The 27,888-nt window shown below is 49.5% G+C and overlaps 1 protein-coding gene across 7 annotated transcripts in view; it reads left to right on the top strand.

Annotated features, from left to right (window-relative positions):
• Positions 1–27,888, top strand: part of pleca (plectin a) — a 67,109-nt gene that overhangs the window by 24,656 nt on the left and 14,565 nt on the right. Inside the window, exons 3-31 of one of the 7 annotated variants that reach the window (XM_044138428.1) lie at positions 8,524–8,585; positions 11,721–11,735; positions 12,347–12,436; positions 13,419–13,454; positions 14,499–14,576; positions 14,648–14,740; positions 17,067–17,233; positions 18,008–18,123; positions 18,195–18,301; positions 18,469–18,588; positions 18,663–18,758; positions 18,824–18,951; positions 19,388–19,481; positions 21,492–21,646; positions 21,742–22,084; positions 22,167–22,244; positions 22,319–22,480; positions 22,559–22,663; positions 22,731–22,826; positions 22,894–23,019; positions 23,445–23,597; positions 23,671–23,825; positions 24,035–24,161; positions 25,005–25,188; positions 25,308–25,328; positions 26,662–26,819; positions 26,891–27,069; positions 27,290–27,428; positions 27,509–27,865. In XM_044138428.1, coding sequence (XP_043994363.1) covers positions 8,524–8,585; positions 11,721–11,735; positions 12,347–12,436; positions 13,419–13,454; positions 14,499–14,576; positions 14,648–14,740; positions 17,067–17,233; positions 18,008–18,123; positions 18,195–18,301; positions 18,469–18,588; positions 18,663–18,758; positions 18,824–18,951; positions 19,388–19,481; positions 21,492–21,646; positions 21,742–22,084; positions 22,167–22,244; positions 22,319–22,480; positions 22,559–22,663; positions 22,731–22,826; positions 22,894–23,019; positions 23,445–23,597; positions 23,671–23,825; positions 24,035–24,161; positions 25,005–25,188; positions 25,308–25,328; positions 26,662–26,819; positions 26,891–27,069; positions 27,290–27,428; positions 27,509–27,865 — 3,740 coding nt within the window. Of the gene's footprint in view, positions 1–2,998; positions 3,266–6,188; positions 6,307–8,523; positions 8,586–11,720; positions 11,736–12,346; positions 12,437–13,418; positions 13,455–14,498; positions 14,577–14,647; positions 14,741–17,066; positions 17,234–18,007; positions 18,124–18,194; positions 18,302–18,468; positions 18,589–18,662; positions 18,759–18,823; positions 18,952–19,387; positions 19,482–21,491; positions 21,647–21,741; positions 22,085–22,166; positions 22,245–22,318; positions 22,481–22,558; positions 22,664–22,730; positions 22,827–22,893; positions 23,020–23,444; positions 23,598–23,670; positions 23,826–24,034; positions 24,162–25,004; positions 25,189–25,307; positions 25,329–26,661; positions 26,820–26,890; positions 27,070–27,289; positions 27,429–27,508; positions 27,866–27,888 lie in introns of those variants that run through there. The other 6 variants (XM_044138429.1, XM_044138430.1, XM_044138431.1 and 3 more) reach the window with 6 other exon arrangements.

Here is a 27,888-nt window from a genome sequence, read left to right as displayed (position 1 = left end):
GCTCCATGGGGCCCCCAGGGCTTCAGGGGCCAGAAATGCTAATATGTTAACACAGATACACAAATGTAATATTTATTTATTGACATGATCAAAGCTGCTGAATTTGATTTAATGGTTTCAACATAAATCAAAAGATTTTAAATTGTTTAACATTTAAATGTAAGATTTTAAGGAACTGGCAAGTTTCCTTTGTAAAGGTTTAAATTGTTTAGTCACCATAGCAACAATCTGAAGATGTGAGTTTAATCTGTTCACAAATACAAATAAAGAAACTATAATTCTAACTGATTGTTTTCAGGTTGGTCAGTTAATCTCCTCCATCCTCCCAGATTAAATCAACCCAGAAGCTGTTAGAGCTGCTGATGTTTTAGCAGCAAGAGGGGCCCCTAAGTCAGATTCTGGCCCAGGCCTCATGCAGCCTTGGACCGGCCCTGCAGGATGAGTTCAATCTGCTGCTCTGAGCAGAGATGAGCAACAAACTGAGATTTAATTCAATGTGGCTTCAGCAGCTCTAACATTTCTGTCTGTTGAGTTTTAATAAGAGACACAGAAACTGTTTTGGTTGCTCCAGTTTATGGGACGAGTTTCTCAGATCTCTGCGCAGCTGGACGCATCGACTCTGTCTGACTGAGTGGACAAAGCATTTGATACGGTTTGATGCTTCGTGCAACCGGAAAAATAAGAATAAAACTAATAACAAAATGATATAAAACCAGCGCGACGAGTGACTACGAGCAAAAGCTCCTCACCGGCTGAACCTGCATGATGAGGTTAGCGCTGGTTGGCTAACCGCTAACGCTCCGACCAACCGGGAACACAGACATGAGCTTTACAGGGCAGACAGCGCCACACGCTGGGCAGCGAGGTGAGATGGAAACGCCACATAATTCATTGTTCACTAAGATAAATCATCCTCAACGCTCCTCTGAAAGCCATTAAAGTTATTCCTGCGGTTCATAGAGCTGCACAACCAGAGCTAACAGGGCGGCTTTGAACTCTGACCTTGATGAGGAGTTCTCTACAGAAACATGATTCCTCACAGGATGTTGATGTAGAGATCCATACTGGTCAGCCTGAGTCCACTTTGAGTGACAGGAGGAAGGCGAGCCGCGCCCAGGCAACTTAAGGAATAAAGCAGCAACGCCCAGGCAACGTAAGGAATAAAGCAGCAACGCGCCCAGGCAACTTAAGGAATAAAGCAGCAACGCTACCAGGCAACAAGGAATAAAGCAGCAACGCGCCCTTAAGAATAAAGCAGCAACGCCCAGGCAACTTAATGAATAAAGCAGCAACATGCCCAGGCAACTTAAGGAATAAAGCAGCAACGCGCCCAGGCAACTTAAGGAATAAAGCAGCAACGCGCCCAGGCAACGTAAGGAATAAAGCAGCAACGCGCCCAGGCAACTTAAGGAATAAAGCAGCAACGCGCCCAGGCAACGTAAGGAATAAAGAAGCAACATGCCCAGGCAACTTAAGGAATAGAGCAGCAACGCGCCCAGGCAACTTAAGGAATAAAGCAGCAACATGCCCAGGCAACTTAACCCAGGCAACTTAAGGAATAAAGCAGCAACATGCCCAGGCAACTTAAGGAATAAGTTGATGAGCTAGCTGTGTGGTTGACCCACTCTGCCGGTTTTCAATATAAACTTCTCTTTCCGTCCACAGACTTGCAGTCCAGCTGGATTTAAAAAGAAATAAAATATTAAGTGATTGTTTTATAAGTTTTTATTATTATTATTTTCCTAAAAACAATCAGCGTTTATCCTGGCGGGCCGCCAGGCTGATGGGACACTGAGGGAAATCCTGGCTCAGGCTGTAATGGTTTAGAGTCAGACTGGTTTTAATGGTTTTAATGGTTTAGTGGATCAGGAGGTTTGTTGTTCTCAGCATTAAGTCAGATTGTCTTTAATCCGGCCAGGACGCCGCGTTCTTAGACTGGTTCTGGATGTAGATCTGGTTCTGGATCTGCAGTAACAGATTATTTACTGATCCGATGCTAACGGTTGGATTAGCCTCGGTTCTGCTAACAGAGTTGGATCGTGTGCCATCGGGCCGCCACTATACGACGCTTTGGATCAGAACCGGGTCGGGTTTGATTCACTCCTGTTGCCACGGCTGAGCTTAATCTCCCTGGATTAGAGCGTCAATTCCAACTATCATCCGCCGTAAAGAAACCAGGTTCACCCCGGATATGATGAGCTGAGCTTCGTCTGGTCCAGAACCAGTTTGGATCTTTTGGTAATGGTGTAACTGGCACCAGTTAGCGGTCAGTTTGTTTCATGAACCTTCAGCCATGAAACGTGTTTATGGGTCATAATGCAGCCGCTGCTCGATCGGTTCTGGACGGAGAGCAGATCCAGTTCCGGCTCTCCAGCTGCTGAATGGATCCTCTGTGATCCAGATGTGGGCGCGGCTCGTTTTCATACCATCTGAATGTTTTTCTGAGCCGCAGAAAAACATTCCGCCGCGCCGAACTGCACATGGTGGAAACATGGCGTCACTCTCAAACCTGCAGAAAGTTCAGAGAAAAGCTGCGCAGATGAAGTGATGAAACGCGCAGCTTTGCGCAGCCAGAATGTGTCAGTCAGAGTGAAATATGGCGCAAAGTTGCGCAAAGAGCAGCGAAAACAAGACTGCTCTGTCAGTGATTTATGGCGCGCAGCTGCTGCGGCTTTCAGGGTTTATTAGCGGCAGTTTAGAAACTAAAGTATGCGCAGAAGGAGCTGATCTGGGGCCGCTCTGCGCAGGCCCAGAACAATAAAAGCAGGTCTGCTCCGGGTTCTGGTTCCAGACGGTTGTGTAACACGAGAGAGGCTCGGAAAACTCGGGCTGGGTGGTAGTGGGAGTGTGTACACACACACACGCGCACACACACACACACACACACACACACACACATATATCCCTCCACGCGACGCGGTTTATATCCCGGGGAGGAACTCGGTGGGCCGGGCTTCAGTGCAACCCGACACGGCTCCGCTCCTCTCCGTCCTCCTGGCTCCGTGAAAGGACGGGCAGAACCTGCGGGCCGGTCCAATCCACGCAGGAGAAGGGGAGGGGGCGGCTCCGGCGGCTCCAGCAGCCTGACGCGCCGCGCCGCCGCGCACACTCGGGATGGCCGCAGCGGAGGATTCGGTTCTGACCGCGGTGCCGGCCTGGCCCGCCGCCCTACAGCGGGGCTTTCGGTACCGACGGACCGACTTCATCCACGAGATGCGGTGTGAGGACGTGGGCTTCCACCTGTACAGCCAGATGTGCTGCGCAGGTAGGTCCACTTCATCTGGTTCTGATGGACGGAACCAGCGAACTACTAACGGAACCTCTTTATGGACCTGAACCAGTCAGACCTTTTCAGTTTTAGACTTTTTAATTTCTTCCAAAGTTTAAAGAAAATCTTTATTTCTGGTTTAGTGTCTGACCTTTGAACCCTGGCGGAGGTTCTGGTGCTGCTCTGATGAAGCCGTTTTGGACCAGAACCGCCTCTGGACTCTGCTGCGTTTGTGTTTCAGTGGTTGTTGCCATGGAAACACAATTATTGTAAATATTCCAGATTATGTGTAATCTGCGCAGTGGGCTCGGCCAGCAGAGGGAGCCAGAGAGCGAATGGATTATCGATCATCCAGCATCTGGGTCATAAAACATCTGGTTGCTATGGTAACTGCTGCAGAAGGAGGTTGCCTCAGAAAACAAAACGACCTCCAGATGAGCGGATGATTTATTCCACATTTCATCGTTTGGTTTTTCTGCAGCCTCAGTTTGTTAGCTGCTGTCAGAGGGAACTCAGGGGAGCAACACAGACTGCAGAGGAGCTGTTCCACTTACCAAAGAGATTTACTTCATAAAACAAACTTTACATCTGATCAATGTCGTCAATATTCATCAATACATTCATCAATCAAGGAGCTCAGTGTTTCGCCAGCTTTCAGTTTTCTAACAGTTTGTTCCAGATCTGTTGAGAATAGAAGCTGAATGTTTGATTCAGATGATTATTGATTATTGATTCAACCTGGACAATCTGAGAAGTTTCTGTATTCTGAGGATTCAGAACCTTAGACACATTTCACTGTTTATCCGCAGAACCGACCCGGCAGAACCGACCCGGCACGCTAAGCCTTGTGTGTTTCTGTTTTTATTAAAGAGAGAAACACGTTTAGAGGTGAGGTGAGAAAACGTCTTTGTGAGCGAAGCGTTGCAGGCGGTGTGTGTTGACGTCCCAACATGCTGACTGATAGTTTGATTCCCGGTGAGCCGCCGCGTTTCGGACCGGTGGTTTCACGCTCAGCTCCTCACTAGCGCGGCACGCTGGGTCCGATTTATGTAGTTTGATTTTTGCGGCGACACAATGCTCATCGAATGCAGGGAGAGTTGCTGCAGAACAACTCGGCCCATCAGGCAACCACAGCAGTTCATTAAAAACTCAGTAGACGCCAAATGAAAGAGCTGTTAGAGCCACATGAATGACGCCTCCTGTTTGTGCCTCTACATCCAGCTGCAGGCCGAGCTGTGCAGCAGGTCCAGCTCATCATACAGGGCCGGTCCAAGGCTGAATGAGGCCTGGAGCACAATTTGACTTGGGGCCTTTAACAAAAGTGCAAATAATTGATATTTATTTGAATTGTATTTTTTATTTGTTATTTTTAAGATTCTACTGTTGTGGGTTTACTGCGACAGCTTGGCGACCAGGTGACCCCGCCTCTCGCCCCAAATGTCTCGCTGGAGAGGCAGCAGCTCCTCCCGACCCCCCGGGGTCAGAGTGTGAGGACATGGATGGGTGGATGGATGTGGGTCCAAGTGCCAACAATGTCTTCCAGTATCATAATTACCCAGAAATATTTTACGTTTCCTGTCAACTTATAAAAAAAAGCCCGGTGGACCGCCCTGGGCAGAACCGGTTCTGTTGTGATGCTCATGTTTCACCACTTGCTGCACTGAACAGTGTGATGAACGTCAGATCATCATCACTCTGCTTATCGTTTCCTGGCAACACAGCAGATTTCAAAATGGCTGCCCTTCCTTCAGTCTCTCCATCTTCAGACCCCGCCTCCTTTGATCCAATCGGCCAATCAGCTTCCACACAGAGCTGCTTTTCACAAAAACAACATAAACATGAATAAAGTCTGTTTTCTCTGAGCCAGGCTCCGCCCCCTGAGCCTGCAGGTGGAGAGATGCTCCGCCCCCTCCGTCTGGGAGTTTCCCAGAATGCCCTGCAGGCACTCATTCCTCTCATTCCTTCCTCCATCATTTGCGATCCACATGGTATTACCCAGCATTCCATGCTGCTCCGGCCCAAAGCAGCATGTGTGCGGCGCTGGAATCTGGACCCATAAATCATCAGAAACATCAGAAACAGTTCGATACCGACTCAGAAATAAACTTTCAGTTCTGGATCTTTGATTATTCAGCAGAAGTTGATGAAACCAGGAGACGTTTCCATTTCTCCAATGGTTCTGGTTCTGGTTCTGGTCAAAGATGCAGCGTTCCACTGAGGAATGTTAACCTGATGAAGCTCTCAGGTTCCGACACGTCGCTTCGCTCTGCAGGAATCCCAAACATCTGCTGCTCCACCCCGGTGCAGGACCTGGTTCTGGTTCTGGAGGTGATGGTTCTGGTGATGAGCCCGGCTTGCATGAGAACCTTCATGACCCGATGGTTCCAGAACCAGCCTAAAACCCTGAGGTTCTGATGTACAGGGCGTCTGACCGAACCGAGAGAATCTGGTCTGATATTCTGATGTTCACAACTTCCTTTTCAGGCCGACCAATAGGAACGCTCGCTGTTGGCACACCGACCAATAGGAACGCTCGCTGTTGGCACACCGACCAATAGGAACTCCTCTCCTCTAGAAGTGTGAAACAGAACCCGTAAAACACAAGAAAAAGAAAATTCATAAAACTTGATTTCAAGAATATAAATAACATAAAATCAGATTTTATTTTACTAGAGAATAAAATGTGAAACGTAGCTTCAGCTGTCAAACCTGTTTCATTATTGTTCCAACTTTCACTCTGTAAATGTATTTTCTGTTTCCTCGGGCATCTGGCTTGGCCCGGTGGGCGGGGCAAAGGGGGCGGTTCCAGGTGGGCGGGGCCAGTTGGGGCGGGGCCAATGTCAGGCTGTGCTGAGCAGCAGCAGGCCTGCAGGGAGAGGAGCTGAGAGTCTGGATCAGTGAGCTGCTGCTCTGCCGGTCCCAGCGGATCAGAACCATGGAGGCCCGGTTCTGGAGTGGCTCGTCAGATGGCAGCGATGGCGTCTTCCTTGAGGAGCCGTTCTACCACGGCATGCTGCGGGCCACCGACCACAGGAAGGGTGGGAATACTTTCTGCTTCCAGCTGCAGGATTGGCCTGCTGCTCTGGTTCTGGTTCTGGTTCTGTGGTGGTCAGAGGCTTCACATGCCCAGACCCACCCTCTGTTCTCCTGACAGGAAAGTCTGGTTCTGCCTGAGGAGAGAAGTTCTGACCCGAACAGAGGAATTTAACTGCTGTTTCAGGTCACATTCAGAGTTTACTGGGTCCAACTGGACTAACTGCTGGTTCTGGATGTTTCTCAGCCTCTCAGTAGAGAATCGTTCAGACTGATGATTGTTCCTGTTTCTCTGCTCCATCACTTCTGTGTTTCAAAGTTGTGAGCGTGTCAGTGAGTCATCGGCGCGGTGCCAGCCTGAACCGGGTCGGGCTGGGTGTCGGCGCCACCGGTCGTTGCTCGGTTCCCTCTGATTACTTCTGCTTCCTGTAATCTGACCATCATCTGATGGAGACTGGAGGAAACTGCTTGGCTGAGTCCTGCAGCAGCAACAACAGCTGCAGCAACAACAACAGCTGCAGCAACAACAACAGCTGCAGCAGCAACAACAGCTGCAGCAACAACAACAGCTGCAGCAACAACAACAGCTGCAGCAACAACAGCTGCAGCAGCAACAACAGCTGCAGCAACAACAGCTGCAGCAACAACAACAGCTGCAGCAACAACAGCTGCAGCAGCAACAACAGCTGCAGCAACAACAACAGCTGCAGCAGCAACAACAGCTGCAGCAGCAACAGCTGCAGCAACAACAGCTGCAGCAACAACAGCTGCAGCTGGCTAGAAAAATCTGAAACAAGCTGATTCCTGCAGGGTGGGACATGTTTCCATCAGGATTTACACACACACACACACACACACACACACACACACACACACACACACACACACACACACATAGAGGAATTTTCAAATGTTCTGTTAATTTTTCAGATTTTTGCCTTTTGGGTCCATGGGAAGAATTTTTTGTGGTTCTGTGGTTTTATTTCTTGTTTTAATTAAAAGGTCACAGAATCCATTGTAAACTTTGACCTCTGGTCCGACCGTTAATTTGGTTCTGAGTAATAAACAATTTTTTACCAATCAGTTTTAACAGTAAAAACACGAGGATGAAGTTTATGTGGAACCGAGCGAACGAACGCCCCACACTGTCTGACCCAGTGACGGGTCAGGCGGTGGTCCACCGGGTCCCAGTGACCCAGTGACGGGTCAGGCGGTGGTCCACCGGGTCCCAGTGACCCAGTGACGGGTCAGGCGGTGGTCCACCGTCTGTCGGCCCACACAGAAGGCAGATCTCCTCATTAGCATAAAGACGGACATGGAGAAGCAGAAAAACGAAGACAAGGGAAGGAGTATAAGGAAAAGACAAAACAACATATCTACTTTTCTTGGCAAAAGCGCACGTTTAGGGGAAATGAAAAAGAAAATCTTTACATTTCTTGATGGAAGCGTAAGTGAAAGGACAAGGAAAAGCTAAATATATATTTATGCTTTTATTTCTTTTTATGTCAGGTTTGGTTCTCCACAGCAGGTCTCCTGGTTCGTTCTTGTTCATAGTTGCTTACTGTTGGTGCGTTGTCATGATTGCTGTGTTGAATGGTTCAGACATTCTGACATGGGGCATATGAGCAACCACCCAGGGCGTTAACTTGTTTGGGGCAGCATGAGACCTCTGCAGGGTAAGCAGAAGGCAGTTAGAAGAAAGGAAAGAAAAAGGCTCCAACAAAGACAGAGAAGTGCAGAACGGTTACAGGATGGAAGCCAGAAATGAAATTAGTGTTTCAACGTGAGCTCAGCCTCAGCAGAACCTGAACAGAACAGATCGACACGTCATGCAGACATGGAGACAGGAAACTGCTGACCGGGGGACAGCAGGGGGACAGAGACCTCTGCAGAGATGGAAGCAAAGCAGAAGGAAGAAGAACTTGAATTGATAATTAGAATTTATTTCAACTCTAAGCATTTAATATCTAGGTGTTTTGATGGGAATGTGAATCTTTCAGATCAATTTGAGAAGCTGCTCAAATTGATCATATTTCACATTTTATTGCATCACGTAGCGCCGGGCGCCGGTCTGGGGTTACCTGGTCTTAACTGCATCACCATCTGTTGCTGAACCGGTTGGTTCTGTTGGATCTTCTCTTTATGACGTTTCCTGCTGTGAACTTTGACCTTTTGAGCAGCAATAAGGAACTGAACTAATTCTGTGACTGGTGTTTCCACAGATGAACGGGACCGGGTCCAGAAGAAGACTTTCACTAAGTGGGTCAACAAACACCTGATGAAGGTAAGACGATCCGGATCTCATGAATAATCTGACAGATTTTGGGACAGAACCGTGTCTCTGGGTTCTTAATGCAGGTTCTCCAGTACACCTGCTGGGCCCGGCGCTCGGTCCAACATGTTTTTATAAAAGATGTTAAGTTGACAAGAAAAACTAAAATATTACTGGGTAATTAAATGTTATGGAAAACATCTCCAGTGAAACGATATTCAAACCCACAACTAGTCTGAAAACCAACAAATCAAAAAATATAATTAAAATGAATATCAATTATTTGCACTTCTGTTTAATCCAAAGTAAGTCAGCGGCTCCATGGGGCCCCCAGGGCTTCAGGGGCCAGAAATGCTAATATGTTAACACAGATACACAAATGTAATATTTATTTATTGACATGATCAATGCTGCTGAATTTGATTTAATGGTTTCAACATAAATAAAAAGATTTTAAATTGTTTAACATTTAAATGTAAGATTTTAAGGAACTGGCAAGTTTCCTTTGTAAAGGTTTAAATTGTTTAGTCACCATAGCAACAATCTGAAGATGTGAGTTTAATCTGTTCACAAATACAAATAAAGAAACTATAATTATAACTGATTGTTTTCAGGTTGGTCAGTTAATCTCCTCCATCCTCCCAGATTAAATCAACCCAGAAGCTGTTAGAGCTGCTGATGTTTTAGCAGCAAGAGGGGCCCCTAAGTCAGATTCTGGCCCAGGCCTCATGCAGCCTTGGACCGGCCCTGCAGGATCAGTTCAATCTGCTGCTCTGAGCAGAGATGAGCAACAAACTGAGATTTAATTCAATGTGGCTTCAGCAGCTCTAACATTTCTGTCTGTTGAGTTTTAATAAGAGTCACAGAAACTGTTTTGGTTGCTCCAGTTTATGGGACGAGTTTCTCAGATCTCTGCGCAGCTGGACGCATCGACTCTGTCTGACTGAGTGGACAAAGCATTTGATACGGTTTGATGCTTCGTGCAACCGGGAAAATAAGAATAAAACTAATAACAAAATGATATAAAACCAGCGCGACGAGTGACTACGAGCAAAAGCTCCTCACCGGCTGAACCTGCATGATGAGGTTAGCGCTGGTTGGCTAACCGCTAACGCTCCGACCAACCGGGAACACAGACATGAGCTTTACAGGGCAGACAGCGCCACACGCTGGGCAGCGAGGTGAGATGGAAACGCCACATAATTCATTGTTCACTAAGATAAATCATCCTCAACACTCCTCTGAAAGCCATTAAAGTTATTCCTGCGGTTCATAGAGCTGCACAACCAGAGCTAACAGGGCGGCTTTGAACTCTGACCTTGATGAGGAGTTCTCTACAGAAACATGATTCCTCACAGGATGTTGATGTAGAGATCCATACTGGTCAGCCTGAGTCCACTTTGAGTGACAGGAGGAAGGCGAGCCGCGCCCAGGCAACGTAAGGAATAAAGCAGCAACGCGCCCAGGCAACTTAAGGAATAAAGCAGCAACGCGCCCAGGCAACTTAAGGAATAAAGCAGCAACGCGCCCAGGCAACTTAAGGAATAAAGCAGCAACGCGCCCGGGCAACTTAAGGAATAAAGCAGCAACGCGCCCAGGCAACGTAAGGAATAAAGCAGCAACGCGCCCAGGCAACTTAAGGAATAAAGCAGCAACGCGCCCAGGCAACGTAAGGAATAAAGCAGCTTTGGGATGCCCTCCGATCTTGCATCGCCGCGCTCTGATTGGCTGCCTGTCACATTCAACAGGCTGCGATAATCTGGCCAAGACGATGTTGATCAGCCATATTCAACACGACACACCGCAGGACGTTGGAAGGTTGTCGTAAAGGTTCAGTGGAAACAAATCTGATGGTTCCTTTCTCCTCCCCCCAACTCATCTACTGCAGTTCGGTTCTGGTTCTGGTTTACTCGGGTTTTATGGTCCAAAGTCAGTATCTCTGCTTTTATTTATAAAATCACCAGTTCTTTTATCATTTAAAGTCTTAAACCGTTGATCTCATCTGAGGTAAAGTCCAAACCCACTGAGCAGGACCCAACCAGAACCAACCAGAACCAATCAGATGCCGACTTGGTTTTAAGCAGCTTTTAGCAGAACTTAGACATTAAAGATCCTGAAATGGAAATCCATGGATGGTTTGTTAAATCCTCTGGTTCTGAACCAGAAGTGTATCTGGAAATCAGACCGGTCATCTCACGACCAGGACCTGTCCCCACCGGTTCCTTAACCCAACTCCGGACCGTCTGTCTAGTCAAAGTCCGGTTGAATGCTAGTTGACCTCTGACCTCTGGTCCTCCAAACCTCGGCTTGGGTCCGTTCGAAGTGAACTCCGGTTCGGTTTGAATGTGAACGCCAAGCGGACCGGAGACCGCTCCAAAGTCGGTCCGGTTCCTGAACAACCAGAAGAACCATCTGCTAGGCCCAGACCAGCTGGCTGCTCCCACCTGGATCCGCTTTAGGATCCGGACCAGAACCGCTCCGCTCCACTTCTCTGTCTCGTCTTGTTTCTTTGGACAAACGCTAAACATAAACAAGCAGCGCTAACGTTACAGCTAGGCTGTCTGCAGTCGGGCCCAAACGGACCTGAACAATAGAGGACGTTGTGTGTGTGTGTGTGCGTGCGTGCGTGCGTGTGTGTGTGTGTGTGTGTGTGTGTGTGTGTGTGTGCGTGTGTGTGTGTGTGTGTGTGTGCGTGCGTGCGTGCGTGTGTGTGTGTGAGCCCACTCAGCAGACCTTGGCGTTTCAACGAGTCTTGGAGGCTCAGGAAGGAAAACCTTTTGGATTATGTCCAGTTGACAGATTCATGGAAAAGTTTTGTAGCGCTAAGCTCCAACGTTTCTTCTTCTACCCGTTGGAAAAAAATCAGCAGAATTTGAATATTTTCAGTTTTTTGTTATGAACAAAATGTGCAGCAAAGTCTGGTGAGGTTTTTCGGGGGTTTTGGCTGCAACGGTTGCAAGATGAAACACGGAAGTCGGCTCCCATCTCGGACTCTTCCTGAAGTTTTAAAGCAGATCTGGAACAGAAACAATGTCTGCGCTGTTTCTTTAACATTTCCATGAGGTTCTCCGTCTTCTCACAGCAAACTGTTTCTTCTCTCCATCCTCTCTCCTTCCTCCTGTCCTCCTCCATCCCTCCTTCCATCAGCACTGGAAGGCCGAGGTAGGACCCGGTCGCTCCTGCCTGCATGTCTGCCTCTCCCTGACCCGCCTAACCTCCCTCTTTTCCTACTGTCTAACATTTCAGGAGAATCTTGTTCCATTTATCCGCTGAAGATGAGAAGCTGAACCGTAAAAGAAAGCATGAAAATCTGCTTAGTTTCTTCATTCCTGGAGTCGGACGTAGAGCTGTGATTCAATCGGAGTCTGTTTTTAATTTGTCCGTCTATTAAAACTCTGAAATCAGTTTGAATTATATTTTGTTTGATTTGCTTTTTGTGACATTAGTTCCTTCATGTCTTTGAGTGATTAACAAATCCAACTAGACAAATAACCATTGTCTAGTTGGAATCTAATTTCTATTTTTATTGATCAGCGGTCCAGGCTGTATGAATATATTTAATCTAATAGCTGTCTGTGTCCTGTTGGATCATGTTTGGAGCTGTGATAACAAGGTTAATAACAGGGTAATAACCATGTTAGTTAATAACAGGGTAATAACCATGTTAGTTAATAACAGGGTAATAACCATGTTAGTTAATAACAGGGTAATAACCATGTTAGTTAATAACAGGGTAATAACAGGTGACTGACACGTCAGGTGTTTTGTTGCAGGCCCAGCGCCACGTCACCGACCTCTATGAAGACCTAAGGGATGGACACAACCTGATCTCCCTACTGGAGGTCCTGTCTGGAGAGACATTGGTGAGTGTCCTCTGGTGTCTCTGTCCCCCCCCCCCCCCCGGTGTCTGTGTCCCCACTGGTGTCTGTCTCTGTCCCCCCCCCGGTGTCTGTGTCCCCACTGGTGTCTGTCTCTGTCCCCCCCCCCCGGTGTCTGTGTCCCCACTGGTGTCTGTCTCTGTCCCCCCCCCCCGGTGTCTGTGTCCCCACTGGTGTCTGTCTCTGTCCCCCCCCCCCCGGTGTCTGTGTCCCCACTGGTGTCTGTCTCTGTCCCCCCCCCGGTGTCTGTGTCCCCACTGGTGTCTGTCTCTGTCCCCCCCCCCGGTGTCTGTGTCCCCACTGGTGTCTGTCCCCCCCAGTGTCTGTGTCCCCACTGGTGTCTGTCCCCCCGGTGTCTGTGTCCCCACTGGTGTCTGTCCCCCCCCGGTGTCTGTGTCCCCACTGGTGTCTGTCCCCCCGGTGTCTGTGTCCCCACTGGTGTCTGTCCCCCCCGGTGTCTGTGTCCCCACTGGTGTCTGTCCCCCCCCCGGTGTCTGTGTCCCCACTGGTGTCTGTCCCTGCCCCCCCCCCGGTGTCTGTGTCCCCACTGGTGTCTGTCTCTGTACCCCCCCGGTGTCTGTGTCCCCACTGGTGTCTGTCTCTGTCCCCTCCCCAGCGTCTCAGTTCCCCCACTGGGTCTTTCCCCCCACGTCTCAGTCCCCCCCGGTGTCTCTTTCCCCCGCATCTCTGTACCCCCCCGGTGTGTCTCTGTCCCCCTGCTGTCCCCCGGTCAGCAGTTTCCTGTCTCCATGTCTGCATGACGTGTCGATCTGTTCTGTTCAGGTTCTGCTGAGGCTGAGCTCACGTTGAAACACTAATTTCATTTCTGGCTTCCATCCTGTAACCGTTCTGCACTTCTCTGTCTTTGTTGGAGCCTTTTTCTTTCCTTTCTTCTAACTGCTGTCTGCTTACCCTGACCTCTGACCTCTGCCCTCTGCCTTCCCGTCTCGCGACACTCCGGCTGTAGCCGAGGGAGCGCGACGTTGTGAGGAGCGTGCGGTTGGTGAGTGGCGCCTGGACTGCAGGTGGGAGGCGGGCGCGGCATGCGCCACCACCAGGTGGCAGCCTGCCTGTCGTTGCATGTTGGCCGTCACCCCAAACCCCCATCCTCACCGTCCTCTGATCACTGGCCATGGCAGCATCAGGAGGCATGTTAGAGGGTCAAAGGTCTACTCCGATGGTAGCTACTAGATGATCAAATCAGAAATAAAACAAGAGCAGAACTAAAAGATTCAAGGAGAAATATTGATGCTAATTTCTGCTGCTGATTTTAATCCTAAAACAGAAAGATGTATTTTAAATGAAAATATTCAGAAACAATGAGATGAATGAGGCAGTATGAAGATTTTGATGGTATATTAATGTTAATGGTAATTCATGTTTTTCTTTTGGTTTTAGAATATAACTATTGTTATCTGAGCTCAGTTAAAACGTTCTGATTTAACAGATGATTTTGTTGTTGTAAATAGTTTTTTCCTTTTTCACTTTGACTTATGTTAAGTTAAAGATTCTTGCACTATTCTGAGATTTTTAATTCCCAAGAAAATTCTGCTAAATAAACCAACAAATGTAAGAGTCTAGAGTCAGATTGTTACTGAAAGAGCCGGTGAAGTTCAGCCGTACGCTGATGATGATCGTCTTTATTCCACCAAATTCAAAAATGTTGCATTTACAGGATCTAGAGAAACCAGTTCATCCCTTTATCATAGCGTTATGACAATAATGATATTAAAGTGAGGTTATTATCATTATTATCCAGTAGTGCAGCTTTAGATCCTTCTGGAATGGTTTTTCCTCAGCGGAGAGCTGCTGGTTTCTAAGGGAAACCAACCAGTGATCTGGAGAATCACTGGCAATGTTTCCCATCCATTGTCATGCTGTCACCCGCAGACATCTTGGCTCCATCTGTGACGCATCTCTGGGTCAGACCTGACCACAAACATGCAGAGTTTCACCTCTGACCTCCAGCACCATGACTAGCATAGTTGTTAGCGTAGCTAGCCCCTGGACCATTTTAGTCTGAGTGTTTCCTCTGTGTCTCTTGCAGCCGCGGGAAAAGGGCCGAATGCGCTTCCACAAGCTGCAGAACGTCCAGATCGCTCTGGACTTCCTCAAGCACCGACAGGTGAGGGCCATTCTGGACAGACGGCGCCCTCGTCACCCTAACCCCAACCCTGACCTTGGCCCCTTTTTCAGGTCAAACTGGTTAATATCAGAAATGATGACATCGCAGATGGAAACCCCAAGCTGACCCTGGGCCTCATATGGACCATCATCCTTCACTTCCAGGTAATCCGGCAGAATTGTAACCTTTAAACTCCAGATTTGTTCGGCTCCGTTTTTGATTAAGCTTCTGTGTTTTTAAGTTTGTTGCAATTCCCTGGTGATAAATTGGTTCCGCCGTCCTTCGCTCACCTGTTATAGGCTGAAAGTGATGGGAGAGGTGCAGAAACCTCCTAGAGCAGTTCAGGGCGAGGCGGCTCAGTGAGGCTCCACTGACTGACCGGCTGTTTGATCCCAAAGGGTTTTCTACATTTCCATTTCATCCCATTTTCTGTCTGCTGAAAGGGAAAACTTCCAAAAACCTTCCAGCAGGTTTCACCCGGACAGGCAGAGCGATAAATCCCAAACCTCCAACGGATCAGAACATCTTAGAGGTTCTGTTGGAGAACCGGCCCAACGTGGCAGAGTCCCTCTAGCTCCGGCTTTGGGTTTGGGTTCATTCTGGACCCGGCCAGGCTCGGGGTTTCCTCCTTTCCCATCGTCTCCGCCCTTCCTGTTTTATAAATAAAACCGTTAGTTGTGCTCTGACTCAGCCGTGAAACCGGTTGAGAGCAGATTATCCGCCTGCGGGGAATAATCCCAGTCGCCTCGACTTTCCTGGATCTTGTTAAATGAACCGAAGGATGAAAATGTTTTGAAGCTGCAGCCGGAAACTGATAATTAGCCCTGAACTGAGAGTTTTAGATGTTATGTCTCATTGCAGGAATAATCCAGGTTAAACTCTCCAAAGCTCTGGGATTAAACTGGTTCCAGAAGCTCAGAGTCCTGGAAAAACCTCACAAAGTTGTTTTTGTTCTCTGAAATGTTCCGTTGGGATTCTCGTGTGACTCAGAGTTTTTCCTCCCAGCAGCAATAAAACTTTCCCGTCTCTCGGTCCAGCAGCCATTAGCGGCTGCCTGCGGGCGCATTAAACGCTGCAGCTCAGAAAACAAAGCCCGCTTTCTCACACTTCCAGGTTCTGTTCGGTTCTGATTCATCATAACGCAGCCAGGACAGATTTATGGGCGTCATGAGTTCTGGAAAGGTCGGATCGGATCATAAATAACTGAAAACCAGATGAAGATGGAGGCAGAACCGTCCAGAATGTCAAACGATTTCAATCTGAGCATCTGAAGCTTGAAATCCTTCCCCATGTAAATCATTCACTTCTGATCTGTAGACAGTAGAACTGTGATTTCCTGGTTTCTCCTGTTCTGACGCGTTTTACAGAAACTCTGTAATTTTAGTTAGACTGTGCCTTTTATTGTTACTCAATGTTAGTAACGCCCTGTCTTGTATCACTGTGGGATAGTGAGAAACGTCATTTCGATTCCCTTGTATGTCAGGACATGTAAGAGGAATTGACAATAAAGCTGATTGATTGATTGATTGTATGTATGTATGTGAGAGAGAGAGAGAGACATTTCCACTCTCCAGGTTCCACTCCACCCCCTTCGGCCATTTCTGTAGTTCGGTAGCAGCGATTATCTACCGGCAGAGAAACTTTCGACATATTGGAACCAGAGTCTGACCCAGAGCAGCAGAACCGAGCATTCACATGAACGCATGGCAGTGATGGTGTTTCTAGATTGACTCCCTCTGCAGCCACACCAACTACCTACAATAGGGAGCGTAGTTTAACAGCCCATGCATGTCAGATAACTCTTCACATGTTAATGCTACCACAGTATGAAAGCATTAAACCAAGGACGTCGCCGAATGCATTTGGATCATTTTTGTTCCCCCAAGACAAAACCAGCAAAACTAATAATTATATCCAAAGCATGCAGAACAGTTGTATCCTCCAGGAGGAAGCTAGCACACGGTGCTAACAGGAGGCTCAATGCTGACCAATGGCCAGGACGTCATTACCAACACAGCGTTCATGTCTAAAATTAGCTTTGCTGTCACTTTAGCGTTATTAGCAGCTTAGCACTTCACCGTGTTCCTCGTTTCCATAGAGAAGGAACTGACCCTCAATCAGACCAAGTCTTTCAGAAAATCCCTCTTGGTATCCTGGCGGAGGTTCCTGAAACACTCGTCCTTCAGGTCTCCAAAAACCGACTTTCCCCTCTGATGTGGGAACATTCCCGAGGAAACTGACATGAACCAGAAGAGGCTCTGATGCCGCGGCGATGTGAGACTCCAGGGTGTTAATACACACGTGACTGAACGGTTAGACTCGCTTACCTGCAACTTCAGCACAACTGAACTTGAACTACAAAATCACCGCCAGGAAACAAAATGGCCGATTCTCCAAACGGATTAGCTGGAAGTCATGACCTTGTTCAGTACTTCTGTTCCAGACTTGGGTCTGGTTCCGGTTCTGACCGTGTGCTGCTGGTCTCCCCAGATCTCGGACATCCAGGTGAACGGCCAGTCGGCCGACATGACGGCCAAAGAGCGTCTGCTGCTGTGGGCCCAGCGGATGGTGGAGGGCTACCAGGGGCTGCGCTGCGACAACTTCACCACCAGCTGGAGGGACGGCCGGCTGCTCAACGCCGTCATACACAGGCACAGGTGAGGCTACGACAGGTGAGACCCGGTCCAGAACCAAGCTGGTTCTGGACCGGGTCTGGTTCTGAGGCTAGAGATCTGCTCTCGGCCCTCGTGTGTATTTCAGGCCGTTTTCTGTCCGCTGTTGGTCACTGCGGGTTCGGAGGCGGTAATCTGACCCGATCATGGCCACCCGTTCAGTCGGACCGGGTCTGGTGGAGATTCTGGACGTTCTGCTGCAGCGAAGCAGGAAAAGTTCCATCCCAGCAGCTATACTGGGTTCAGTGGAAAGAAGCTTCCTTCCTCTGAATATTTCTGAACTTACCTTGGAGTCGCTGCATCGTTACCATAGCAACAAGCCTCAGCAGCGCTGATGCTAACTGTGTTACCACCGTCCAGGTTAGACGGCGTTTAGCTGCACGTCTGATTAAAGTCACTGGTTTTATTTTCTCTCTGGTTCATGATTGGAAACGTTTGGATTAAAATCAATGAATCTTTTTTAGCGTCGGGTTTTTCTGGATCTCATTGGACGATCTGATTGTTTTCTAACTTCCTTTCTTGTTGCTTCCAAGACTAAATCCCAGCCAGCTGCAGCTCGGATTGTCTGGTTCTGACCCGGTTAAACCTGCAGAACCTTCTGGGTTTAATAGGTTCCTCCATCCAGTCAGAGGTTCTGCCTGTGTCCCTCTGCTGGAGGACTTCCTGGTTTCCCTCTGTGGGGTCAGACTGACCGTCGGGCCGCCCGGCGGTTAAAGGTTCTGTTCTGACCCGGTGCGGCGCCTCTCTGGCTGTGTGCAGGCCCGGCCTCATCGACATGAACCAGGTGTACCGGCAGACCAACCAGGAGAACCTGGAGCAGGCCTTCAGCGTGGCCGAGCGAGAACTGGGAGTCACCAGGCTGCTGGACCCAGAAGGTGAGCAGAACCAGAACCTCCCAGCAGGGTTCGGGTCCGGCAGGTTCTCACCGCTTCGTGTTCCTGTCCAGACGTGGACGTTCCCCACCCAGACGAGAAGTCCATCATCACGTACGTCTCCTCGCTGTACGACGCCACGCCGCGCGTCCCGGACGTCCAGGACGGGATCCAGGCCAACGTGAGTTCTGACCCGTTACCCCAACACTGGAGGCGCCAGTAGATGAACCGGAAAACTGCCAGCAGATGAGCAGCATCTGAACCCCATGTGTTTATGGATCCAGAACCGGTCCTGGTTCTGGTCTTCCCGTCTCTCCTCCAGTGATAAAGTGGTTTGTATGTGAGCAGGAGCTGGAGCTGCGCTGGCAGGAGTTCTACGAAGTGGTGACCGTCCTGCTGCAGTGGATCCGCCACCACATCCTGGTCTTCCAGGAGAGGAAGTTCCCCAGCAGCTACGAGGAGATCGAGGTGGCCGCGTCGCCCGGCTTCGTCCTGAAGACCAGGAGCCGGATGACCGACTCACGTCTGCGTTTCCTCCTCAGGTTCTCTGGCGCCAGTTCCTGAAGTTCAAGGAAACCGAGCTGCCGGCCAAAGAGGCGGACAAGAACCGCTCCAAACACATCTTCAAGTCGTTTGAGGTGAGTTCCCCGGTTTCCCCCAACGGAGCGACCCGGACCCGGACTCACGCCGTTTCCGTCCGCAGGGCGCCGTGCAGACCGGCCTGGTGAAGGTTCCTCCTGGTTATCATCCGCTGGACGTGGAGAAGGAGTGGGGGCGTCTGCATGTGGGCATCCTGGAGCGAGAGCGCCTCCTCCGGACCGAGTTCGAGAGGTAGGTGCAGCGCAGGCAACGCAACGTAACGCAGCGCAGGCAACGCAGCGCAGGCAACGCAACGCAGTCACATGCTGCAGAGCAACACGGTTCACCACCACATGGCACCGGACCGTGACTCATCTCCTGATGAGTCCAAACACATCAAACATTGTTTGTTTTGTTGGTTAGGAAGTAAAGCATCAAATTAAAGGAAGCACATGACTCTGTCTCATCGCCATGGAGAAAACAGAAACGTTTCCTCGTCACATGGCGGCAGGGCGTTGCTTCCAGCCCTGTGGCTTCGGCCGCTCTCAGTTGAGACTCACATCATGGCTTTCCTGCATCAGGGCTACCACTATGTGCTGCAGAGGAGGACGCAGTGAGTGCCCACTCCTCTGCCTCCTCCTTTTTTCTGTGATGCATGTTGACCTCTGACCTCTTCTCCTCGCTGCAGGCTGGAGCGACTCCAGAGGATCGTCAGTAAGGTCCAGATGGAGTCGGGGGTCTGTGAGGAGCAGCTCAACCAGGTGGAGACGCTGCTGCAGACGGTGAGCAACGCCAACACGTCCACCTGTAATGCCTCATTGGTGCTGCAGGGGGCAGCAGAGGGCTACCTTCATTAATTAAATAAATACATCTTTGTAAATTTGGTCATTCAGATAAAATTGTAAATCTGTACTTAAAATAAAAAACAAATCATGTATGATTAACCCTCCTGTTAATTTGTGGGTCAAAATTAATTCATTTTAAAGTTTAAAAAAAAGTAAAATAGTTGGAAGTATTTTTTCTATATGTTTAATCTGTTTCCTCGCTGCTATGAGAAATATTTCACCACACACACTCACACACACGCACACGCACACACACATACACTCACGCACACGCACACACACACACACACTCACACACACACACTCACACACACATACACTCACACACACACTCACACACACACACACACACATACACACACACACACGCACTCACACACACGCACACATACACTCACACACACACACACATACACTCACCCACACACACACACACACACACACATACACTCACACACACACACTCCCCTCGCTCTGCAGACCTGGAGGAAACAGAAATATTCTCTTCATGACTCGTTTGTCTCAAATTCAATTATAAAAATAAACCCTTGAGAAAAATTCAAAATGTAATATAAAAGAATTTACAGCAGATCAATTTCAAGGATAATTATTTGGGTTTTTTTGTGTAGGTTTTTTCATAAAAAATGTAAATGATTTTTTTTTACGTCTGAAGGAATAAATTGTCGTCATTGATCTTTAATTTGTTAGAAATAAAATCATCATTACACAAGTATTGATTGAAATGCTTAATATTGGAGTTAATAATCAAATCCAAAAATGTTTTGGATAAATTTTTTGGTTTCTGAAACTATTGGCTGATTAAAGAGTCAACGGGTCAAATTGACCCAGGAACATTATTACTGCACCTCAGAGAGAAATTAATTATTAACAATAATATTGGATGTGTCGTAATAAAAATATAATATTATATAATATAATATTAAAATTCATTCTTTATTATTTAATTATTAAATGTGTCACTAATTTATTAAGATAGAAATACAGGAATAATGGATCTGATATAGAATTAATTATTTGTGCCACAAATAAATGTTTGGATTTCATTTTAAAAACTTTAATAATTTTTCATGAATTCATTTAAACTGTTTTTTAACTTCACTCATCAGACTCAGTGGGCGGGATTAGAGCAGCTTCTAAAGGATCCCTGGCGTCTGATTGGCTGCTTCAAACATCAAGTAGTTTGTCCTCCTGCATTAAACAATGATAAAATAGTTCAGCATTTAGTTAATATAAGGGCTGATATTTATATTAAATATATTAAATATATTTGTGGTAAATAAATGACACCAATTTAATTATGTTGTACAAGTTAGTTTTACCCTTTCCAGGACAGATAGTGACATCAGAGCCACAGCGGCCAATCAGATGTCAGGGTTTCCATAGAAACGATTTTAATCCCGCCCACTGGGTTTGATGGTTGAATTTTAATCTTTGAATTAATTCATTGTGTTCTTCAGCACAGGAACAATAAATATTTTAGGACATATTGCAATAATTATTTAATCAGTTATTTATTTATTGTATTTTGTTAATACAGCACTTAACTTATTTGATGTCAGTCACACATATCAAAGTCTGGAGGCGGAGCTAGCAGCCTTTAAACCAATCAGTTTGCTTTAAAAGGCGTAAACTCAATGGCTAATTAGAAATTTAACACTTCATAAATTCCAGTCATATTTAAATATTTGAAGATTGAAATGGTTTTGCTTAAGAAAAACCGACTCATTTAAATAAAAATAGATTTTAAAAATGTATTGCTTTTACCAACCAGCCGTTTTAGGGATCCGGCGAGTTTAAGACGTGGTTGTGTGGAGTCGTCCTCAGCAGTCAGTGTTTTCCAGTGAGGCGAATCAGGGAGAAATCTTCAGAGTTTTCCGTCCCACAGTGTGAAGCGCGTCGGGTTGCTGAACTTCCTGTTTGCTGCAGGATGTGAGGATGATGAGTTCTGGGAAACCGACTCAGCACACAGCAGAGGTGGAGGCAGACCTGGAGAAAGCAGAGGGAATGATCCGCTTGCTCTTCAACGACGTCCAGCTACTGAAAGATGGACGCCACCTGCAGGCCGAACAGATGTATCGCAGGTAAATGATGTTTCTGACGGACCTGAAGGCTGCAGCACTTCATCCTGAAATTGTTCCTTCAAGACGTTGATGCGATCATTTCTGGGCTCTTCTAGAGTCTATCGTCTCCATGAGAGGCTCGTAAACGTCCGCAGTGAGTACAACCTGCGGCTGAAGTCAGGAGTGACCACCGCCCAGATCCCCATGACCCAGATCCCAGTTCAGGTCCACTCCCAGCTCCAGCAGCAGTCCTCCAGGGTGCGTCCGGAGCTGGACGAGGTCACGCTGCGCTACGTGCTGGACCTGCTGGGCTGGGTGGAGGACAACCAGCGGCGGGTGGAGGAGGGCGAGTGGGGCTCCGACCTGCCCAATGTGGAGACGCAGCTGGGCAGCCACCGGGGCCTGCACCAGTCCGTGGAGGAGTTTCGCTCCAAGATCGAGAGGGCGAAGGCCGACGAGGTACGGCGGACGGAGACCTGCTGAGGTTTGATGATGAGGAAGAGGAGGAAGAGTCTTCATCTCGTTGTTTCTGCCTCTGCAGGGTCAGATTTCTCCGACCAGTAAGGCTGCGTACCGGGAATATCTGGGAAAACTGGAGCTGCAGTACGGAAAGCTGCTGGTGAGCAACACAACAAGCACTTCCTGTCTGCCTCCCAGCGTTTCCACCATCACAAACCCTCTTCCTCTCTGCAGAGCGCCTCTAAGGCTCGCCTGCGCCACCTGGTGGAGCTGCACGCCTTCGTCAGCGCAGCCACCAAGGAGCTGATGTGGCTGAACGAGAAAGAAGAGGAAGAGGTCAACTACGACTGGAGCGACAAGAACTCCAACATGGCTTCCAAGAAGGAAAGCTACTCGGTAAGCGTTTGGCGCCGGCGGGCCGCCGCCACCGCGTGGCACCACGGCCATAAGAACCCGGCTGTTCCTCGGCTGCAGGGCCTGATGCGAGAGCTGGAGCTGCGGGAGAAGAAGGTGAACAGCGTCCAGGCCTCCGGAGACAGGCTGCTGCGGGACGGACACCCGGCCAGGCCGACCATCGAGGTGAGACGCCGCGCCGCGCCGCACAGCGATGTAGAGAAATCGACTGAAACACGGTTTCCCTCCGCAGGCGTTCACTACGGCGCTGCAGACGCAGTGGAGCTGGCTGCTGCAGCTCTGCTGCTGCATCGAGACACACCTGAAGGAGAACACCGCCTACTTCCAGGTATGCTGGTCATCCTGAGGTCAGACTGAGGTCAGACTGCTCCTTCAGCTCTGAACTCTTCCTGCAGTTTTTCGCCGATGTGAAGGAGGCAGAGGAGAGGCTGAGGAAGATGCAGGAAGTGATGAAGAGGAAGTACACCTGCGACCGCTCCGTCACGGTGACTCGGCTGGAGGACCTGCTGCAGGACGTCGCTGTGAGTCCTGCAGCTCCATCATAATTGATAACATGATACTTCATGATGACTTGTTTGTGAGTCTTTCACTGCCGGACGTCGGGTCCACTGTGGGTTTCAGTCCGGCCGGTCAGTGTGTATCGGAACCGCCTGGTTGTCCGATAAGGTCGCTCCATTATGATGTCCATATCGATATTGCTGCCGATAACCGATATGTACCAATATCGTAATCCTTATGTCTGCGTCAGTTAAACTCCCATAATGCTTTGCTGCATCACCCTCTCTGTCACATAGCAACCCGATATCTCAGACGACCCATAAATCTATAATATTGATAAATATCAGCCATAAAGGTAATAATATTGGATATCGGTTCTCTGACTGGATCAGAACTGGTTCTGTTCAGCAGCGCATCGGTTCTGGATCCCGACCCGTTTCTGTTCCAGGACGAGAAGGAGCAGCTGGCCGAGTTTCAAACCCACCTGGAGGTTCTGAAGCGCCGGGCCAAGACCGTGGTCCAGTTAAAGCCCAGGAACCCGGCCAGCGCCACCAAGGGGAAGCTGCCGGTCCAGGCCGTCTGCGACTTCAAGCAGATGGAGGTGAGCAGCCCGTCTGGCCCGGTTCTGACCCGTTCTCTGACCCGGTTCTGACCCGGTTCTGGTCCTCCTGCAGATCACGGTCCACAGAGGAGACGAGTGCGCTCTGCTCAGCAACTCCCAGCCGTTCAGCTGGCGGGTTCTGAACGACCGCGGCAGCGAGGCGGCGGTCCCGTCCGTCTGCTTCCTGGTTCCGCCCACCAACAAGGACGCGGTGAACGGCGTCGCCGGGTAAGACTGGCCGTATGTCGGGGGTCAGGGGTCAAGGGTCAGGGGCAGCCCTCAAACTGCAACTTTATGTTTGATAAAAATCAAAATTATTGTTCCAATTTGGCCAGATTACAGAAACAATCCCTCGTTTGGACTTTGGGGTCGAGTCCGGTCCGGTCCGGTCCTGTCCGGTCCCGACCCGGCCCACTCTAACCCGCCCTCTCCCCCAGGCTGGACGGGAACCTGCAGCGCCTGCTGGCCATGTGGCAGACCATGTTTGTGGACCTGAAGAGCCTGCTGTCCTGGCAGTACCTGATGAGGGACGTCCACATCATCAACTCCTGGAACGTCACCATGGTAACGGCACCGCCGCTGGAGGCGGAGCTTCCTCCGCTAGTTCAAACTGTGGACGAGAAGATCTAGGAGTTAAATTAACTCTGGTTTGGATAAATGTTACCTTTGGATGAGGAGAATAAAGAAAACGAGTTTTAATTGAATCAAAATGATAAAATAAGAAGGAATTAGAATTAGATTGTCTAACACTTTCCAAGCGTTACAATTTGAATGAATGAGACTTTAAGGGAACTTGTCTCTATGATAAATAATAAAGCTCTTCGGCAGCTTGTGAATCAACGAACCTGATGGTTCATTAGTTCCTCCTGCATCGGCTCAGTGAGCATCACGGCTAATGCTCTCTGAGCCGATCAATAATCACTTTGATTGGAAGATGAACCCAGTAAAACACCCATTTAAAGGTTTGGAGGTTAAAGCTAAACTCTGAGTGACCGTTATCATCCCTAACTGGTATGGAACTGGTTCTGCTGGGGATGCTACCGGATGCTAGCTGGGCATGCTACCGGATGCTAGCTGGGCATGCTAACGGATGCTAGCTGGGCATGCTACCGGATGCTAGCTGGGCATGCTACCGGATGCTAGCTGGGCATGCTACCGGATGCTAGCTGGGCATGCTAACGGATGCTAGCTGGGCATGCTACCGGATGCTAGCTGGGCATGCTAACGGATGCTAGCTGGGCATGCTACCGGATGCTAGCTGGGCATGCTAACGGATGCTAGCTGGGCATGCTAACGGATGCTAGCTGGGCATGCTACCGGATGCTAGCTGGGCATGCTAACGGATGCTAGCTGGGCATGCTACCGGATGCTAGCTGGGCATGCTAACGGATGCTCCGTTTCCTCCAGTTTAAGACTCTGCGGGTGGACGAGTACCGGCTGGCGCTCCGGAACCTGGAGCAGCACTACCAGGACTTCCTGCGGGACAGTCCGGACTCACAGATGTTCGGGGCGGAGGACCGGATGCAGGTGGAGTCCAGCTACAATCGGGCCAGCCAGCACTACCAGACCATGGTCAGCGCCGCAGAGCAAGGTTGGTTCTGCTCCCTTCATCATCATCATATTCATCATCATCATCATCATTATCATCATCATTTCTGGTGAACATGTTGGTTACCTGACAGTGAAATGCTTGTTGGCTTCCTGTTGCAGGCTTCGTCCTGCCCAGAGCAGGTAAGGCAGCGGCAGCTTCTGATTGGCTGAGCAGGAATGAATGCGCTCCGTCGCTTGTTGCGGCATTTCATGCATCAAATCGCTGATATTAATAACCTTCACTGATTTAATTCACCCTAACATCACTGATCAGCTTTTATTGTCTGCATGTTTTACAGCAGCTGATTCTCATCTATAATCAATAACTGTGTAATAACTGGAAGATAAACTCTTGTGAAGTTCTGTTAACGTGTTACTAACATGAAGGATGAATAACTTGAAGTGGAAAAACTTCCAGAATGTCTTGAAATGAAGAAACAGAGAGAAAGGACCAGCTGCAGACCGGGGAAAGGGGCGGGGCCAGTCTATGGGCGGGGTTTGACATCCACCTCAAAGCGTTTTGATTGGTTAATCCTCCTTGGCTCCCCCAGCAGCCTCGGCGCTTAGCCAGACTCCATGTTGGTTGTTTAGGGATTTTCAGCAGATTTTTTGGTCAAAAGATAAAAACAGAGAGACTCAAAAATCAATACACATTAATGCATTTACTGGAAATATATGATCAATTATTTCTCCATACACTAGATAATAATATCAAATGTCTAATTTCCAATTTCAAACTAAATTCACTACAGAAGTCTTTCTCAATCTGTGGCCCCCGGACCACTGGTGGTCCCCAGGCGCCTCCTAGTGGTCCAGAAGGTACTGCATGTCAGCAACTGTTTATTGGGATGAGGTGAGCTTACAGTTAGCCAACCAAAGGATTGGGTTTAAAATCACCAATAGATAAACAGCTAACAGCTAAAGAAAAACCTGAAGAGACCAATGGAAGGTTTCTCAGGATGCAGTGCAGACATAGATCTGCAGACATAGATCTGCAGATATAGATCTGCAGCTGTGCTGAACGCCATATGACAGCGCTGCGCCCCACACTGGCCACCTGCATCTTAGCACCTGAAATAAAATGAACTGTGTTGGACTGTCTACTGCTGAAAATGTTTTTGCCTAAGCATCTCAGATCTATGTTGCTTTTTTCTTTATGCTCTGAAATTACAAATAAAATATTATTAATGCACAGTGAGTTCAGAGACTAAAGTTTTCATTTCAGGCTGTAGATGTTAGCATGTCGTGTTCGGTGTTTGGTAAAGGCGGTTAGCGTCTTCAGCCTGGAGAAGTTTGAGAAACTAAAGGAATGAAAGGAGCCCAGAGTGAACCCTGACACCAGGCCCCGCCCACTCTGGTCTGCAGCCCAGGGAGCTTGGTAGTTGCAGGATATATGTTGACCTCTGACCTCTCCAGAGCTCTGCTCCCCCGTCCTGCTCAGGTGTTGTCTGTGTCTCGTGCCCCGCCCCTCCAGGTGACCAGGACGAGTCGCTGTGTCAGACCTTCCTGACCCAGATGAAGGACCTGCGTCTGCGTCTGGAGAGCTGCGAGAACAAAACGCTGACGCGTCTGCGGCAGCCGGCCGACGGCGAGCCGCTGAGGGCCTGCGCCGCCAAGACGGCCGAGCAGATGGTACCGGCTGCTTCTGACACAGACCTAACCCGGTTCTGCTTCGGTTCTGACCCGGTTCTGTGTCTGTGCAGAAGGTCCAGGCCGAGCTGGAGGGCCTGCAGAAGGAGCTCGGCGCCGTCTCTGAGAAGACCGAAGCGGTTCTGGCGGGTCCACAGCCGGCCGGCGCCGGTCCGATTCTGCGCTCCGAGCTGGACCTGACGCTGAAGAAGATGGAGGCCGTGTACGGGCTGTCCACCGTCTACCTGGACAGGTGAGGACCAATCAGCTTCCAGCATTTATCAGGTTTTAAAAAGTCAATAATTCAAATATTCCTTGTAAATGCTGAAGAAATGGTCTCTGCTCTGGACGGGGACAGTTTTCTTCTCTTACAAAGAGGCTTTCAGCCAGCTGACAAGCAGCCTGCAGACACAGGTGTGGGAGGGGCTCCACACAGCTTCCTGTAGTTTCCTGATCTGTTTCCGGCGTTCCAGGCTGAAGACCATCGACGTCGTGATCCGGAACGCCGGCGATGCCGAGGAGGCGCTGCAGAGCCTGGAGTCGCGCCTGCGGGACGCGGCCAAGGTTCCGGCGTCGGAGCCGGAGGTGGAGGAGCAGCGCGGCCAGCTGAAGGTAGCGACCCGATCCGTCCGGATTCTCGCAAGCGCCGGTCTTCCCGGTGCTCCGGCTGACCGCCGCGTCTCTCCGTCCAGGCGCTGCGCGGCGAGGCCGAGGCCGACCGGGCCGTCTTCGACCAACTGCAGGACGAGCTGCGGCGCGCGGCCGCCGTCGGCGACAGGACGAGCCGGATTCACGGCGAACGCGACGACGAGCTGGAGCGGTACCAGCGGCTGGCGGCCGGCCTGCTGGAGCGCCGGCAGAACCTGCTGGCCCAGACGGACCTGCGGCTGCGGGAGCTGCAGCAGCTGCAGCGCCGCATGCGCAGCCACAGGGAGAGCTGCGACTCGCTGAGCCGCTGGCTGGAAGACGTCCGGCGGAGACACCAGGACGTCCAGGACGTCGCCATCGGAGACGGAGCGGCGCTGCGGGACCGGCTGGCCCGGGAGGAGGTGGGGGGGTTGGGGCGTGAAAC

This window comes from Gambusia affinis, linkage group LG14 (assembly GCF_019740435.1).
Source record: "Gambusia affinis linkage group LG14, SWU_Gaff_1.0, whole genome shotgun sequence".
Classification (NCBI taxonomy): Eukaryota; Metazoa; Chordata; class Actinopteri; order Cyprinodontiformes; family Poeciliidae; genus Gambusia; species Gambusia affinis.
This window is presented reverse-complemented; position numbering and strand designations above follow the sequence as displayed.